The following is a 17,215-nucleotide window of genomic DNA, read 5'->3' as shown; positions in this document are numbered from 1 at the left end:
TTACATTTAAATTTTTTATGAAAGTTCTTCATTTCGAATTCAGGTAGCGAGTGGTCTCGCTTCACTTTGATTATCTAAAATGTAATTTATATTTTAATTACTCGATTAAACTGATTGGATCATTCCACCGTATAGATAGGTATACCTATCTAATTTCCTAAACTATTTGAAAGCAGCTTAGTTACAATCACTTACCGAACCACGTGTGAGGAGTCGTAATATCGAAAATTACTTCAATAATCAGAGATAATCGAGGCTAAGAAAACCGGTCTCAGTTAATAAAATAGTGAATATAATTAAACGGTTGGCATTTTCGGTAAAGTTTAAGAAAGTTTTTCAGTAAAAAATTTATACTCTTTATTAATTTTGCCAGGCAATAGTCCTACATTGAGCACTTGTCAAATGATCAAAAACACAAAAGCTGAAAGTATTGAAGTTATAAACAAAAGCTTATTGTTTATAGATATTGAACTTCGTTTGAAATCACTCCAAAATGATTAAAGACATAGAATGTTCGTTTTAATTCAATCTACGATAGTTCATTTTGTCAAGAAGAATATGTTCTACAAATTCGCGCAACCACTTTTCTTTAACATGCTGGCATCGTTAAATATTGCATCTTACAATATTACACCGAGTTTAATTACGACCATTAAATGGCAATGTTGAATTGACTAAGAAAGAAAAAAATCTGTTTCATCGATCTCGTAGAAAATAGTGTTTTGACCAAAATGAGCCATCGTAAGATGAAATATAACGAATCCAACAGCTGTGATAATTTGATAAATACTTAATATACGACTATCTCGTAATAAAGTCGATTTACGGAGTCGGTTTTTAGTAAACCACCCAAGTCCTGAACCGACCTCCTTAATAATAAGTCGAGAGCTAATCGTGTGAGACTAACGTTGTATAAGGTAAGTGTACCAGTTATTAACCCTGTCCCAAATATTGACCTTTTTTGATTGTATATGTTTGATTCTCAATTCTAAAATTACCAAAAAATAAATTTCTAGTGTTTAACGGTATAGCCTATAGCAATTGGTTTTAGTCATGGAAAAATTCTTAATTTTTGCCATAAATTTATAATTTTGAAAAATAAAAGGGTCAATAATTGGCTCTAAACGTGTTAATAACTGGTACACTTACCTCACGTATTGGACGATTACCATTTATGGCCTACTAGCGCATGCGGGCCATTTGTAAGAGAATTAATTTTATTGCATAGGCTACACACTGTACTCACATGTAACACTAGTCGCAGTGCATCAGGCGACGTGGTTACCATGGTTACGCAGGCCGCGTTTCGTGCTTACCATCCATGAATATCTTCACGTCTATCGACCACAAGAATGGCGGATGACAAGGTAGGTTCGCTCGAAGACGAGGCACTCAAGAGAAAGGAGCGTCTGCAAGCATTGAAGAGAAAAATTACTGACGAAAATAAAGAGCAGGGAAAATCAGAGGGTTCAACTCTACCCAAGTAGGTATCTTTTTCTTCACTGTATTATAGAATTGAATCACTTTTTCGATTCTAACTTTCTCGAAACTTAACCTAAAAAAAATAATATTTATAAAAGAATAATAAAGGTTGAAAATGAGGTTTTATTTTTCTGCTAAATCAGTTGTCTTACACTCATTTTATATTTCTAGACCAAAATTTCGCAGTTACAAACCTCAGGATGATAGCTTGCGAGAACAAGTATTGGACGAAGCTAAGCCCGGAGATGTTGAGAGCGAAGTGAAGGATCAACTGAGTGCTGCTAATTCAAAAGTTGTGATTGAGGAACTTGTGAGTGAAATAATTTACGAGAATTTAATGTCATAAATTGAGAACTCTTACTGTTATTCCGCTTTGATGTTGCTTGATATGATTTTTAATACGCAGGATATAAGCAGCTTGGCGCCACGGAAACCTGACTGGGATTTGAAAAGGGATGTTGCTAAAAAACTTGAAAAGCTTGAGAGGCGGACTCAGAAAGCTATAGCTGAATTGATACGCGAGCGTTTAAAGCAGGGCCAAGAAAATCTTGCTTCCATAGTCAATATGGCACCGATCAACTCTTCCAAACTAATTGCAAATGCTAAACCCAACGAAGAAGAATAGCAATATAGAATAAGTGAAAGTCATTGACAATTGCATTGAGTAACACTTAGTTCGTATTTGATTGCGTGGAATCAGCAAATTGTATCGAAGCAATTACATGTGTATATACCATTTTCAAGTACTTTGACACCTGGTAAACTACTATGTAGGATTACAGATTTTCGTTACAATTCGCGTGTATATAGCCATTTTTAAATCAGTGAGATATCCTGCTTAGACATTCTAATTTTAAATCAGAGAAGAAATCTTAATTTTGTAGAATTTGTTTTCATTCCAGAACGTTCATTCGTTTATATATACCTATAATAAATATCAATTATCTACGAATTATATGAACTGATGAAACATAGTGTGAAAATATATGTAATAAATTTACTGAATAAAGAAACAGAAAATTATCTTAATCATTGTAGTTGCGAAAATCCTTTCTATTCATCTGCCAACCGTTATTAGTGCCAGTATTACTATTGTTACCGGGTGTATCTGCTGCTACGAGTCTCGCTTAGCGACCTGTCGCGCTGGGTGATAATCTTGGAATGATTCCTCGCGCCGAGCGCTTCAATTTTGAATTTGATCGCTTCGATCTCCAGTGGCGCCATCTGCGCGCGGGACAGATTTTTCGCGCATTTACCACATTTCGGTAGTGTACGTACATAGTCTTATTCTTCCGGCATATCCATCAAGGCAACCCACTTTGAATGCGAGTACTCGAGTGACGCAGGCATCTTTGTGTTCTGTCTTTCAGAACAGCCCGTTGCACATTGCGTTCATTCATTGTACCGTGCCTTGGGGTTCAGTCACCCCTCAGAGCACTACCCTCGCTGTCTCGGGGGTGAGCTTTTCATTTTCCGGGTTGCCTGAATTTATAATTGACTCGTTGATACAATAGTTGCGTCCCACGTCCTGGGTCACGATACAGTCGACAGCAATTATCGAGCAGAATTTTTTGAAAAGAATATAATTGTACCTAACGTAGTAAATGAGTAATTTATTCTTAAAACCTATTAAAATTGTTTTACTTTGTTAGAGATTGAAAACTGATGCATCGATTCTAACTTCTAGGCTATACTCACATACTATTTGTTGTGAGTTTGTAAAGTTGCAACCTTTTGACAAATTGTAGTAATTTATAAGTAACGTGTTACGATAATCCTCGCATAGAGCGCATCGATTTTTAAAATAGCTGGCTACTTTTACACATCTAACATTAAAGATACGCCTCTACGATTTAGGATAGTGTAGAAATATACGTGAGCAGGATTCACAACATTTTTCATTCAAATAAGTTTCCAGTATACATGGCATAAGACGACTAATAAATATTTGCAAACGCTCTATATCTGTACGTTAGTCACATACATATTCGATACTTAAATAATGCGTTAGTGACGCTGTTAGTAACTAAAACTACCACTTTTACTTCTTGGAATAAACTCAATAATACCACGCATACTAGCGCAACGAAAATTCAGTTACACAGAATATTTCAATATTATTTATGGACGGAAATGCTGATACAACTAGTAAATACTTACAATAATAATTCCGTCTTTTGAGTAAAGCATTGGAAAAAGCAATCTCGTGGCAGAATAAAAATTTAATACTCCAAGAGAAATGTGGTTAATTGAACTAGTAGTTCATGATACTATTATTAAGTCTATGATATTGAGTTGAATTTAAAAAAATAAAAGCCCATGGCCTCCACGCATTTTTGCACGACGATATTCGATATCAAAATGTAAAACTATCAACTGCCGATTATACTTCCTTTCTGACGTTCATTCCTAGCCACGCCCGCATATTAGAATCCCAATTGTAGCCAACGTATTTTATACATATTTAATTAGCTTCCAGTGAGATTTTATACTTATTTCCTCGATGAAAAATCAATCCTCTACATGGCGTTTACTTCTAACAACAGTCTGTGGGCTCGAAATATCGAATGCCAAATGCGCCCGCAAAAGTACGCATAAATTTACGAATACACTATCATTCAATGCCATACTCAATTACAGCATAATTTATGAGTTTGCGGTGCCGGTTGAAAATTTATGCCGTACATGGTAGAGTGACGACGATACGCGTAGATGATTAAAATTTCTCATTAAACAATGGTAGCGAGACTTGATTGATTGTTAAAAATTTTGTAATCTACTGTAACCATTAATAGAATCTAGGTTTCTGTCCTGCGGAAACACTTCTCACAATTTTTATCACGGGTGTCCTGACATTCATGCTTTAACGCCGCATAAAAACAAGGCTCAGATACATCTTCAAACATTATGATACGATTGCGAAACGAGTATAAATTATATTTATATCTAATATTGAAACTATGCAACGCACCATATTGTAGTACGTCATTAAAAAGTGTTAAAACTCGAATAAAAACATGGTGCGACGAATTTCTGAGATATTTTAGATACTATCACGTAACTCGATGAATAGATTAGCCTCGCGTTGTGATTTTCTTTTGATTATGAGAAAATACTTGCTGATCTTATCATTTATCATCTACTGTGTATTTAACCAGCTGAAAATGAGTGGTTGAAATAAAAATATGGCACGACCCTTAGTTCTTTTTTCGCGATGATAAATGATGTTATCGACGTAAAACAGTCGCTAATGAAATAATAACTATAATCGGAAGGGAAGCTCTGTTCGCAAGTTGTCCCGCAAACTGTTGCGGATGATGATGATTGCGATGGTTAGGAATCCCGTGGCTGTAGTCGTGGCTCGTCTCAGGAATATTCTCAAAGACTATCCTGTCGGCGAGAGGTTGTACGGGCCGGAAGTTATGTGTCACTCTTTCCCCTTCTGCGCTACGAATTCGACGGAAAGCCTCAATCTGCAAGATGGTATACGTGCAGACATACGTATGTGTAACATATTTGTTGTATATGTAAAATCTTGATGTGACTCGGTATAAAATAAGTACAGAGCATCTTCAACTGTCCTCGATAATTACGTTACGTTCGACCGTAAGTTGTTTACAATAATGTTAAAACTGGTAGTTTCAACGATTTATTTAATTCCAGATCACGTGCAGGAGACTGGGAAGATTGGTCAACAAGAACGGTCGTTTTTTTCCCCGTAGTAATAACGGTTTGCACAAAGAAGGTAATTACACACTTTAGCACTTAGATACACCTGTTATTACACCATCATATATAGACTAGACTTTCATTTGCGGTAAAAGACGCGATTTTTTTCCCTCTCATGAATTCTGGGTGTTTCAATGAGGTGTTTACCTTACATAATATAAATATTGCTACTCACCTGTTCGTGGGAAAGTATGTGCGGCTTTTTAAAATCTATCCACGTGACCACTTCGGAGCAAGGTGGTGTCGTCAACGAACCATTGTACGTGAAATAATTTTGCATCGAAGGCTGATTCGTCTTCAGGATAGACTCGAGGATGAGATTATCCCTTAGCACAGCTTCTGAACCAATGTCCTCGATGAGTGGCAACGTTTCGACCAAAGGGCTGTAGGTCGGATCAAACGTTTCGGCAACCTGTGAATTTGTCGTGAGTGTGTGGCTGGAATTTTTTAAGCTATATGTATAATCGACATTACCGTCACGAAATACGCCAATACTGTGAGTCCGTCTGGAAAATTGGTTGCCGCTTTATACGATCCGTATGATAATTTGTAAAATACGGCATGAAGTTCCATAGCGAATGATCTGTTATTTATCCTATCTTCTGAACCTTCTTTGTCGTTCTCTCCCCAGTGAAAGTGGAGCTGTTCAAACGCGTAGACGTCGTCTCTGAGAGGTCCACCGGTTATGAGAGGAACGTCAGTTCCAATTGTCTTTAGGAGTACTTGAAAGAAGAAAAAAATTGCGTTCTACAATTTATTTCCCAATCGATGAAGCCTCAACGAATGACGTATTATTTTTTAGAATTATACTTGACCTTTATGGTTATAATGACTGCAATCTTTTCAGTATCAATTCAATGGTCGAACGATACGGTTTTGAAAATTAGTTTTTAGAATGTTTGAGACGAAACATCAGTATTCGTGTTTTACGTATACATACTTATAATTATGCCTACTCAAAGACCTTCTGACAATGAGCATGTCGATTATGTTACTTTGAAAGAGTAAAATAACGTGCGTTACATGCGTATATACTATAATTCAAACCGTGATCTAGCTTTGCGTGCACGTGATATTATTATACGAATACTATTGGTAAAATACAGCCCCCCGATAGATGTACGATCCTTCAAAACGGGTGTCTTCGTACACCGAAGCGTAATAAATTGGTAATAGTATCTCATCAAGGTCTAGTTTAACAAGACGAGTTATGTAAATATATGCACATGGTTATACTTGTATCCTCTTTAAGTTACCCCGGAGGACAGCAAATTACGTAACACGCAGGTACGTTGAAACACATTTTTTCAAACATGTATTTCTGAATGCACAACATGTACGATGTAACGCGGTCATGGAGTAGTTTTTCAGAGTTAATCATGCAAATAGTTTTTAATCTGAATGCCTTATACGACTATTTGTAGCGATTATAATTGCTGACACCTAACTGATCCTATCTACGGTTGCAATCAGATCCGATTAAACGATACCTATGAAGTATAGCTCGAGATAAGAGACACGGTTATCACGTGCAAACGTGCAATATACACTCGACTTTAGAATATATGTAAGTTATTAGCTGTACGATGAGGAAGGCGGACGAGACGTGGATCACGATGATTTATGTTATTATTGCGGTTTTTAACTGAACTAGAACGGATCGACTTTATAAAAAATTCTACAGCTCGTACTACAGTGTTTTTAATGGCTTCAAATATTGTTTTCATTGCCGAAATTTGTTGAAAATTAAGTTAGAAAATGTCATAAGGATAATTATGCCAACCTGTATGGCCATTGTTGGTTAGCATGGCTTTCCTAGGTATGTTGAAACCAGAAAACCACAATGGTGGAAGTGTGACCTTCTCGACATAATGCTCCACGATGTTGATCGGAGATTGGTGCTTTCCTACGCACGTTTGATACTTGTTGCCCCAGTACGCAGGACCTGTTATCGTCAGAAGGGACAAAGGGAACCAGTTTTAAAAGGGTCTAGTTACAAATAAATCAACAACCTGTACACAGATAATAAATCAGTGAGCAAATGGGAAAGGAGTTGGCCTCAAGGATGCGAATTATAGAAGGTCCAAGTCAGTACACGGATTCAAGCTACAAGATAAGCATAATTTATTAAATGCTTTTTGGAGTCCTCGGCTCTCACGAAATGACCTTCATATCTGATGCAAATACTCCGAACACGAATGATATAAATCTGTCAAAGTTAATTGAATAGCACACTTGTAAAATATTTTACTCACCAAGAAGCCCGTTGTACGAAAATTCCTGACCCAGAATTGTAGAATCTGGAACAAATATTAAAAAAAGATTAGAATGTACTTGCCGTATGTATTAACGAAGTATATTTTCAAGTACAAATAACAAGCGAACACGACTAGTCGAAAGTCGCTAATTAGATGTTCATACGAGTCATAACAGGTACAACATACATGCACATGAAAGTTACCATGATGAAGTTACTCCAGAATTGACATGCCTTGAACCCTTATCGGTGAGAATCGGATGATAAAATATATATATATATATATATACGATTTTCTACCTGCTAATAAATTCCATCAATGTAAGCATGAAACTGGATCATGACTAGTCAGATAAACGACGTCGTTGGGAGCGTGTGAGTGAACTGCAACCTTTTAATATCATAACTGAAAGATCCGAGCGAGGAATATCCTGCGTGCGTTGCCGCTCTGAGAAAAGCGTTGAATCATTATATCTATCCAATCAATCGTATCGCTACAACTCCCTCTATCTGTTACATTTCCGTAATATTTTGATTCGATTTATCTGTCATGTATCGGTGATTGAAAATGCTAAAAATAGACCATTATTTACAATGGTGCCTGAAGGTAATCATGAAGTGATAGTCCAGAAAGTTCCGGTGCAATTCAAGTTATATAATTACGTGCAAGTAACAGGTTGGTTTATACATGCACGCTGTACGGTATACAGGAAATACGTAAGGCCGTATCAACGTTGAACAGAATAGGTGATAAGGAAGGCAGACGTAACCTTTCTAGATCGGCAATAGGCCAAGCACCGGAAAGTTCGGATCATTTGTAGCTATAAGGTATCGCCCATTGTAGCAGGAAAATTTATTTGTTTATTTAAAAGAAGGGCGGTGTGCATTCGGCGTAACGCGGAACATTCCTCAAGTGAAAGTTCCCCGCAGAGTGAATAACAAGAAAATTTCCAAGATGCTCGCCCGTTTTTCATGCGCTATTGTCGTGCTAATTAACCGTTGAAAGCTAGGCGAGAGGTGAGAGGTCGGTTCACAGCTACCGGATTTCAGAATAAATCCGGAATGCGAGTTTTTTTCTCTCCAATTTACCGCATAAAAACATGATTCGCTAAACTTCACTCTTGTTTATACGCATAAGGCGATATTACGAGATTATACTTGCTACGAATAGCTCACTCAAGTGATACTCGTGATCGTTATGTGTTGTAGAATGTTTCGCAAGGCTAACATCGGAATGCATTTCATTGTATGTACTACTGTTCTAATGGAAGAAGGAGGATCATTTGTGTACCTTTAACTTGTAACATCTGCCGATGCGACGTGAATATCCACAATACTGCAAGATGATAAAGTGCAATGGTTATACCTATATGCGCTTATTCTTAAGCGTAATCGGTGTGCGTTTGGGCCTTCGATAAAAATTGAAATCCTAAAAACGCGTGAATTGATAAAATTATTGACGCATATTCGAAGAATATTTGATAAAAAATGTTTCTTGAGCTACTAAATCGGCGTAGTTTCTTAACTTTGCTGATTTTAAAGCTCTCGAAAGTTATCTCTGGGAAATTAGTACACGTATACAAATCGAATCAGTGAGCAAACAACGGACAATAATCTCCAGTAACTTGATGAAAAAAAAAAAAAAAAAAACTACTAACAATATTTCCTGACACGGTATTTTTATTTACTACGAACAAACGACGATGCATGATATAAGAGTGTTCTACAGCGCATCTGTAATGCAGGTGCCCCTATTGCAACTTATAGCTATAGGTATACGTGGCTACTAGGAATGCCAACTTCCGGGGACCGTCAAGGACCGAGATGCACCGGGAAAGATATGCACGAGAAGTGCATATTGCGGTCGAGGATGCGCCCAGGTAACCGTTGGATTAAATCGTGTTAAGTCGAGTCAAGGACCTGAGACATTGTCAGTTGGATGATATACCGCTTTGCGTTGATTAGAGCGACGTTGGAAAGTGGCTGGACGATCCCGGAACAGGTGTCGCTAAGAGCTGGTATTTCAAATAAAAACCTGGTATACTTACTCGAACAACAGCATGGTCGCTGTAGTATGTGTTAATCGTAATTGGTTAAACATTTTGTCCATATTTGATAAAACGATGACACTGATAATGATAATCATTATTGTTATTAGCCTTGTTAGTTATTGTTAAAAATTTAAATGATAAAATTACTAATATCATTGATTATTAATATTTATTGAGTGTTTTTTTATTTAAAAATGGGGATGCAGTTTCTAAAGAGAGAGATTAAAAAAAAAATGGCATCGACTACCCGATGGAAACCATGATCGAACTTGTGACAAAATCATCTCCTTGACACATATGGCTGACTAATGCAATCGATGCAAAAATGAATACGTATTAAATAACTTGAGGGTTCAGAAAAAACTATTATTGTGAACAGTTAATAATGAAGACAATCGATGTTACAATTGGTAATTATAACAATTACTGATATTCCATTCTTGAAGATTAAAAGAAGCTGGTATTTTTGCGTACCAGAACATTTTTTACTCGGTACATGGTACGGAACCCTAAAAAATGGTACATGTATCACGAAATTGGTACATTTAACATCGCTGGCAGTTGATTACGAAAAACCTCTCACTTCGTAGCGTGAGCAACAACTTTGTTATTTAATTCAAAATCTACATAGATAATAGCGATAATCGTGATGTTTATTAACGACGATTATTCTGATTGATAAATTTTCCCATCCGGTTTCCCATGTATTCCGTGTGTGGTGGTACAATAGAATTGAAGTATAATGTGAGGATTGTAATCAGCTACACGCATACGAGATTTTTTCTATACTTCTCTTTACAATCGATACGTACGTGTTACGTTATATTTTCACACGTCATCGCGGTGTATCACGATGACAAATAGGTAATCTATATACTTATAGGCATATAGCTATTCGGGATGACGAATACAGCAAAATAATTACCCGTGTTCAATTTCTTCGTCAACAAGTATGATGATCTTGTAGTACGCAAGCTAGAATCGATTTTTCCTCGAGCCCATTGGAACAATTTATACGGATTCGTCCAATTCGACGTTTAAGAACTTTGACTGAGCATATTTTGATTTAAACGATGAGGCGGGGCTTTAAAGTAACATATTATGCCTTTTCTCAAGTTTCCACGCGTGTGATGTAAAACCGACTGCCGGTCGACAAAATTTTTTCGCACCTTTTTAACTGCGAATTGAAACTGCGAGAATTATTTACCGTACAAAAACTGATACTCGTCTCGTGAATTGTCTTACGTCAGATGTGTATTATACCCGTAGACAAGTGTATTACCATATCCACTGTAATTATTGTCAGTAATTTCTGAACAATTGATCGGTAAATACATCCGTGGATGGGTATTTTACGACAGGCGTATACTTCATTTTCTTAAGAGGTGCTGATTGAACAAAGTGAAACTTTTACGACGTTTCTTTTAACCCAAAGATCGTTTCATGCATTCTTTTCAGCGACAATATATACATCGTTGCATGTCATCCTAAGTAGTTATTGTCAAGTTTGATTCCATTGCAGATTGCGGAAATTGTGCATACTGTAAGATTATTATAGCCCGTGATCTATCGAATCGTACGCTTTCATAGAAATTGGCTAAAATGGATAATGGATCCATTTAACGGACCGACTAGCTAATAAGCCCCGGACAAATTTTTTCCTTTACATCATTATTGCAACTGCTTTGACCATTTATCTGATGAACTCGTTTGCAACGCAGGAGTTACAACAATTAGCGTTGGTTGCGATTGACACAAAAAATAGTAAGGACCTATTGGCAATATTTAAATCGAGTCATAAAATTCGGCATAAACTTGATTGTTGACATTGAAATATATTTTAAATGTACTATAATTAAGTGTGTCATAAAAAGGAAAATTGCTGTTGCATTAATTACAATATTTATAGAGAGTAAAAGTATGTTGAAAGAACAAGTTTTTTCTACCTGCCGAAAGCTGATAATTAGCGTAGCTTTATGTGTATATATTATTTACAAGCTAGTGGGGAGCCCTCGAAACGGCAATATACTTAGCTATCCAATTTTTGATTTACCTGCTTGTTTCCCTTTCCATTTATCTCTGCTCAAACATGCTAAACAGACAACGATGCAGCATTCAATGCGCAGGTTGAAATCAGGAAGAAATCACATGCACGAGTGTATAATCTATCGGATACAGTATCCACAGTGATTCGTTCGAGCTAGTTCATTGGCTTGTCGTTTTTCCATTTAAATCAGCAAAACTTGACGTTTGAATAGCGTGATCAGTTTCCGTTCAATTAGAGGTAAGTCATCAGATCCGTTATCGTGTGATAAATAATCGGTGATTATAAAAACAAGACCGTGGTTTGATAAGTTAAAATATTGAAGTTTCCGATAAAATCGATTAATTAATAATTTTCGGTAGTTAATGATCGGTTTTTGTGAAACTGAACTTGTAAGAACAATTAAAATCGGTGCGTTGTTTAGTTTAGATATTGATTTAGCTTTGTCAGCTCACGATGTCGTCTAAGTATTCAAATGTCAAATGCTGCACAGCTGGAGACTACGTATAAAGTTCAAAGGCACCGCTGTAAGAGTTAAGACTGAATGAAAGAGCGAATATAATTAAAATTCACATGCCATTACCTGATTGTAAACCAGATAAACTGAATCATCGTGAACTGTTACGGTCTGAAATGAAATATACGGTACCGTAGGGTGTCCGTGGTTAAACATTCAATACCAATAAAGCAGACAAAGCGAAAAACATTTATGGATCGGACGTACTGTCAATAATTCCTCAGATACAGACTTGCTTATGCGAGCAGGATTTGAATTGAAAAAAGCTACCCTCGTCACAGGCGGACGTTGTTACCGACGATTCAATGGAAAGTCAAAACATTGAGACGATGAATACCTAAAAGAATCTCGAAAGGGAGAACGGGTAGTAAAACAAGGGTAGTAAAATGACTTGAAGTTCACTTACAAATCGTGAAGAAATTCAAAAACACCAAGATCTTCATATCGGCGAGCGATCACTGTCCAACACTGTCCAACAATAGCTGTTTGAAGGTTTAGTGCGTGGTGCAGGCGAATGAGGATCACGGTCCGTGTAGCCAAGTGAAGAATGTTTTATGCATGGGGTACGGGATCGGTTGTGGTTGAACGAGAACTGAACGCATTCGTAGCGGACAGCCATATTAAATACGACCGCAGCCTTTTGCCGGAGGAACATCACGTCTGTTATATTTAAAACGTCGTAAGTCCCCGGCGGCAGGATGCGTTCGTCGTCAGACACCCAGGAGCGGGATCGAGGCACGACGTCGGGTTCGATGAATTATGAGAGGAGGCCGATCTGGTGGGGAGTTTAGCTTCGCGATTAGGAATCAGCGAGTGGTAGGATTCTCCGGGCTTTTCCTTCTACCCGAGTAATTTACAGCGATTCTGATACCGGAAGCTAGACCGACGCTTATATTAACTGTTCACCTCACAATCAGATATCACATCACTGGGAAAACTCAGTGTCGATCGTTTTCTCGCGGTTTGTCACTTCGATTTTATTCTCCGACTTCCTCAGAGATCATACACTTCGCTTGAATCACTCTACACAATCCATCGGAACAACGCCGAGTGACTAACTGTCCGTTTCACTGACAAGTTGGCCAGTTCTCGCGATGTTGTTATACGTCTGCGTTGTATAGAGTTCAAAGACGTACTAACGTCTGAACAGATATGAAGAATGCTCGTAATGTTTACAGGTATGCCTATTAAATGGGCCTGCCGATGTTTATAGTTCCGTTTACCAGCCAAGATCACGAGTTAAGGGTTGTAATAGGAACGAACGATAGAATTATTTGGGAAAACTTATGTATAGCACCTGAGGTAATAAATTGATAAATATGAAAAATTCTTGAAAAGTGAGCTCTTTAATTGAAGGTATTGAATTTATCGTATATTCATATATTTCAGTGAAAGCTGATTAATGAATAATCCTTCAACTGCAGAGTACTAAATTTAGTTTTGTCATTTTTATTTTTACGAGACAGTTTACTATAGAACTTTTGCGGTAAGAATAGATCCACCTCAACTTCGCGTATATATTTCGAGCTCGTTAAACATTAGAAACATTTTAAAGAGTAAAATGTTCGCTGCTCGCACTTCTTGCGTTTTTTTAAACAATATTATCTTTCTGAGAAATTACGTCAGGTAAAAAATATACATTATTTGACTTCTTTAATTATAACAAAAGTTCGTGTGGTAAATAAATTGAGGAATGATATACGGAAATTCATCATAAAGCTCGTATGATTTTCACACAAGAAATTCGATGCTGGCACAATATTAATTGTTCGTAGCCCGAAGATAATTAATAATTAGGTACAGATGGCAAATTTTTTTTAATATCTCTACACATAACGTACTTCTACTTCGTACTGTCATGTCACTTATACTCCACTACGCATTTGAAGTTTTTTAGCCGTATTTCGGGATCTATGATACGCCATTAGGTTTTCTTATTACCATCCCAGTTTGATTTATCATAAGTTTTCTATCATTATGCCGTACAGAATTATTCACGTGTTTATACGCTGTCGTGTCTAATACAACCATCTATATTATGTTAACGTATTGTACAGTAACAAATGGGCTAATCTACAGGCAGATACATGTAACTATGACATAATGTCAAAGGAGACTTTTCTAATTTTACAAACAGTGGTGCCAGAATTTCAGGTGTTGCGTTCTAATTATACGTATTAGAATTTTAAAACCATTCAAACTAGACTGCAAACGAAGTTCTTGTAACGTAAGTTAATACGAACATGAGAAAATAGGAAAAATGTACAAAAATATACTGTGCAGTATGTATCCAAATCATAGACTAAATCGTTCACGTCACGAGCTTTTTCTAGATCGTTGACTTACTTAGCTTACTGAATAAGAAACTTCGGTTTTCAACTGCGGCATTCTATTTCGTCTAGTTGAAGACTCAGAGATAACAAACCAGGTATATAGGAAGTTCTATTGAATGGGACAAGCAATTTATTCATCAAACTGGTGAGAAAAGTAGAATTGTTTATTGACTTTTTGGTTTGACACCTCTCTTCATTTATTCATTGACAATCGTCATTGAAAAAAAGTCTGCTGACTCAGCGCAGAAAGTGTTAATAAGCAGTAGGTATAAATGGACAACAAAAATTGTTTAGTGCACGAGCGCCAAGTTGATCAAACCGAGATAAATTTTTCGATAGAGAATTCGAATTTCAGAATTCTGTTTAAAACTACGAAAGTTGTTTTCTTTCGTACGTATTAACACGTTTGCATTTTTGTCAACAATGATAATAATGTTTCGTTTTGAATTTTACAAAGGCCTGAAACGAATCGGCATGTCTACCGTAGGTACTTGTATCATTGTGGCTACCGCGGAGCGCAGTCTTAATATCGTGTACCTGATACTCAGAATTATGTATTAGATCCCAAGATCATGGAATTCCTGTTTGATTTTTCAACACGTGACTTATTGAAGCATGGCGATTTTAACGTGTTTAACATTATCATAGCACCAGACGCGTGATCTTGCCGAGAAACGGATACAGGGCACGTGATTTCATACCTGGACATTTATATGGAGCAGAAAATTAGCTTTGTATCGCCTCTACTTTTTATTGTTTGAATAAACTGACCTTTTACGGTTCAGTTAGCAATATTGATGCTGGTGTGTTGAATATAATGTAGATCATTGCTCTAAAACAATAGCAAAAAAAATAATTATATGGTAAGGTAAGAATCCCATGCCGATTTATTGTTACGAATCCGACAAAAAGTTACGACTACAGATTATGTTACTTAACATATAAATTGTAGTTATGCCGTCGTAAGTGTAAAGGAATGATGTACACCGTCGATTTTTTCAGACGTTGTTTTTAGAGGCTTATTCTAATTAGGATGACTTTTGAAATCGAGCTACTATATGTATATGCACAGTATAATTATCTCTGTACAAAACTTATTGCTCGATACTTTTCTCGAACAATATTCAATTACTTCAACATCGTTTTTCAACGTAAGCCAATGGAAAATAATGCGACTATCTGCGAAAGAAAAAACTAGGTACAAGGTGAAACGGGAAAGCGGACGGTATCCGTAAAAACGTGTCCATTAAATTCTGTAAGGTCGACACGTCCAATTTCTTATTTGTTCTCTGTAACCGTACCGAGATCTTATTCTTGTACGTGATAATCACCGACGCCGCTGCACCGTCCTACATTTACTCGTAACTACGACACATTTTTTTCTTCAATATTCATAAAATCGCAGTAATATAGTTCTATGGCTATAGAAGTGATTCATGGTTGTCGAATTAATTGATGCCTTTTTTTTTTATACCGAGCTGTGAGGCATTTACTTTACATGCAACGACAGCTTTATGATGAGTTACCGTCATAATCAAAATGTTCATTATTTTTACATAGCGATCAACCCATCCCAGCAAATTCCTAAATATTGCACTGTGTGGTTCAGCAGCATCTTACATATAAATGTATAAATTATTGGGAAATACGAATAGCTTAGACATTTTTTTAAATAGTACTAAACGACTTAATTACGCTTGTAACAATCTAATTATTGTCAGAGTCAGCTTACGAGCAACGCAGCACGAATCGGATTCGTCAAGCTGTTCAATGAGTGAATACTTGCGTATAATTATGATGCAAGCGTTTTAGAAATCAAGAGAATGGTCAATGGTATCTAAAAGCAGAATCTTTGCCTGTAAATCGTGATACATTACTTACGGGATACGATGTTGGAAAACAAATATATGATATTATACTTGCACATTTTCACATTACGGGTAAGCAAGTTGAAAAGATCAGAATATATAGTTATTACCTTGCATTACATGACACATACATACCTATTTGTTTTAAAAGTATCTGCACCATTTTTCCCCAATGGCGCAACTCCGCAATTATGCGCCTCAAGCTTCGAACGTCTTTTTCAATATCATGTTTTGTGCTAACAGTGTTTGGATGCACCTTCCATACAGTCTATATCACCGTGTAATTACGGTCTTTAATGGTTTCGTAAGCATACTTAAACAGTAGCCTTTTTAACCACCGCAAAGAATGAACAGTTTTATCTAAAGAACGTCTTGCCTTAGTTCAATTTCATATAATATAGAAACTGACATTCTTCCTCCTTCAATTTACATAATACTCAATGCAAACGGCAACCACGCTTAATTACTGCGATGTGTTAAAGCTCGTACATATTTCTTTGAGGTGAAAAAGTTTTGAGTGACGCAGTTATTTTACGAAATTTTTCTCATCAACGTTTCAACTGATATAAATCAACAAGCATATTTGAATGTAACTTGAATATATGGCAGTTCCTCAATCATCCTTCCACAATTGATGTAATTTTTGCTGTAACAATATGCTGACGAAATAATTATGGCAACGCACGGAGTTTTCATAGTAAATACCTCTTCCTTATACGTTATAAAATTAACTAAGTATACTCAATACATTTTTCTATGGAAATACCAATTCAATATTGCGTATAATCGCGGAATAACGAAAAGTCGATGTAAAATCTGCGATTTTTGTAAAAACGGCGCATGACATACATGATTAATATTCGTTGGGTGTATATGTATAGTAGTTATTTATAATCTGTCTGACTTAAATTTTGATAGTATGAAAGTATAAAGT

At 36.5% G+C, this 17,215-nt stretch overlaps 2 protein-coding genes across 2 annotated transcripts; one reads left to right on the top strand and one right to left on the bottom strand.

Annotated features, from left to right (window-relative positions):
* Positions 1-1,322: 1,322 nt before the first annotated feature.
* On the top strand, positions 1,323-2,511 carry LOC107220467 (coiled-coil domain-containing protein 12). Its single transcript, XM_015659076.2, has 3 exons — positions 1,323-1,483; positions 1,654-1,792; positions 1,889-2,511. Exons 1-3 carry the CDS (start codon positions 1,353-1,355, stop codon positions 2,105-2,107), a joined length of 489 nt encoding a protein of 162 aa, XP_015514562.2. The 5' UTR covers positions 1,323-1,352; the 3' UTR covers positions 2,108-2,511.
* An 851-nt stretch (positions 2,512-3,362) lies between these two features.
* LOC107220460 (carbonic anhydrase 2) lies at positions 3,363-12,741 on the bottom strand. The gene is made up of 6 exons (XM_015659068.2): positions 12,487-12,741; positions 7,467-7,511; positions 6,995-7,156; positions 5,686-5,933; positions 5,387-5,623; positions 3,363-4,955 (listed from the first exon to the last, which is right to left on the bottom strand). Exons 1-6 carry the CDS (start codon positions 12,521-12,523, stop codon positions 4,710-4,712), a joined length of 975 nt encoding a protein of 324 aa, XP_015514554.1. The 5' UTR covers positions 12,524-12,741; the 3' UTR covers positions 3,363-4,709.
* Between the last annotated feature and the right edge of the window lie 4,474 nt (positions 12,742-17,215).

Source organism: Neodiprion lecontei, chromosome 3, assembly GCF_021901455.1.
Source record: "Neodiprion lecontei isolate iyNeoLeco1 chromosome 3, iyNeoLeco1.1, whole genome shotgun sequence".
Classification (NCBI taxonomy): Eukaryota; Metazoa; Arthropoda; class Insecta; order Hymenoptera; family Diprionidae; genus Neodiprion; species Neodiprion lecontei.
The sequence above is the reverse complement of the archived record's forward strand: the minus strand, read 5'-3'. Positions and strand labels throughout refer to the sequence as shown.

Coding starts and splice junctions, on each gene's coding strand:
- LOC107220460 (XM_015659068.2), bottom strand. CDS start 12,523: ATGAAGATCTTGGTGTTTTTGAATTTCTTCACGATTT. Junction 7,512..12,486: donor TTTGAATTTCTTCACGATTT/GTAAGTGAACTT, acceptor TATTTGTTCCAG/ATTCTACAATTCTGGGTCAG. Junction 4,956..5,386: donor ACATACTTTCCCACGAACAG/GTGAGTAGCAAT, acceptor ACCATCTTGCAG/ATTGAGGCTTTCCGTCGAAT.
- LOC107220467 (XM_015659076.2), top strand. CDS start 1,353: ATGGCGGATGACAAGGTAGGTTCGCTCGAAGACGAGGCACTCAAGAGA. Junction 1,484..1,653: donor GAGGGTTCAACTCTACCCAA/GTAGGTATCTTT, acceptor TTATATTTCTAG/ACCAAAATTTCGCAGTTACA. Junction 1,793..1,888: donor AAGTTGTGATTGAGGAACTT/GTGAGTGAAATA, acceptor TTTAATACGCAG/GATATAAGCAGCTTGGCGCC.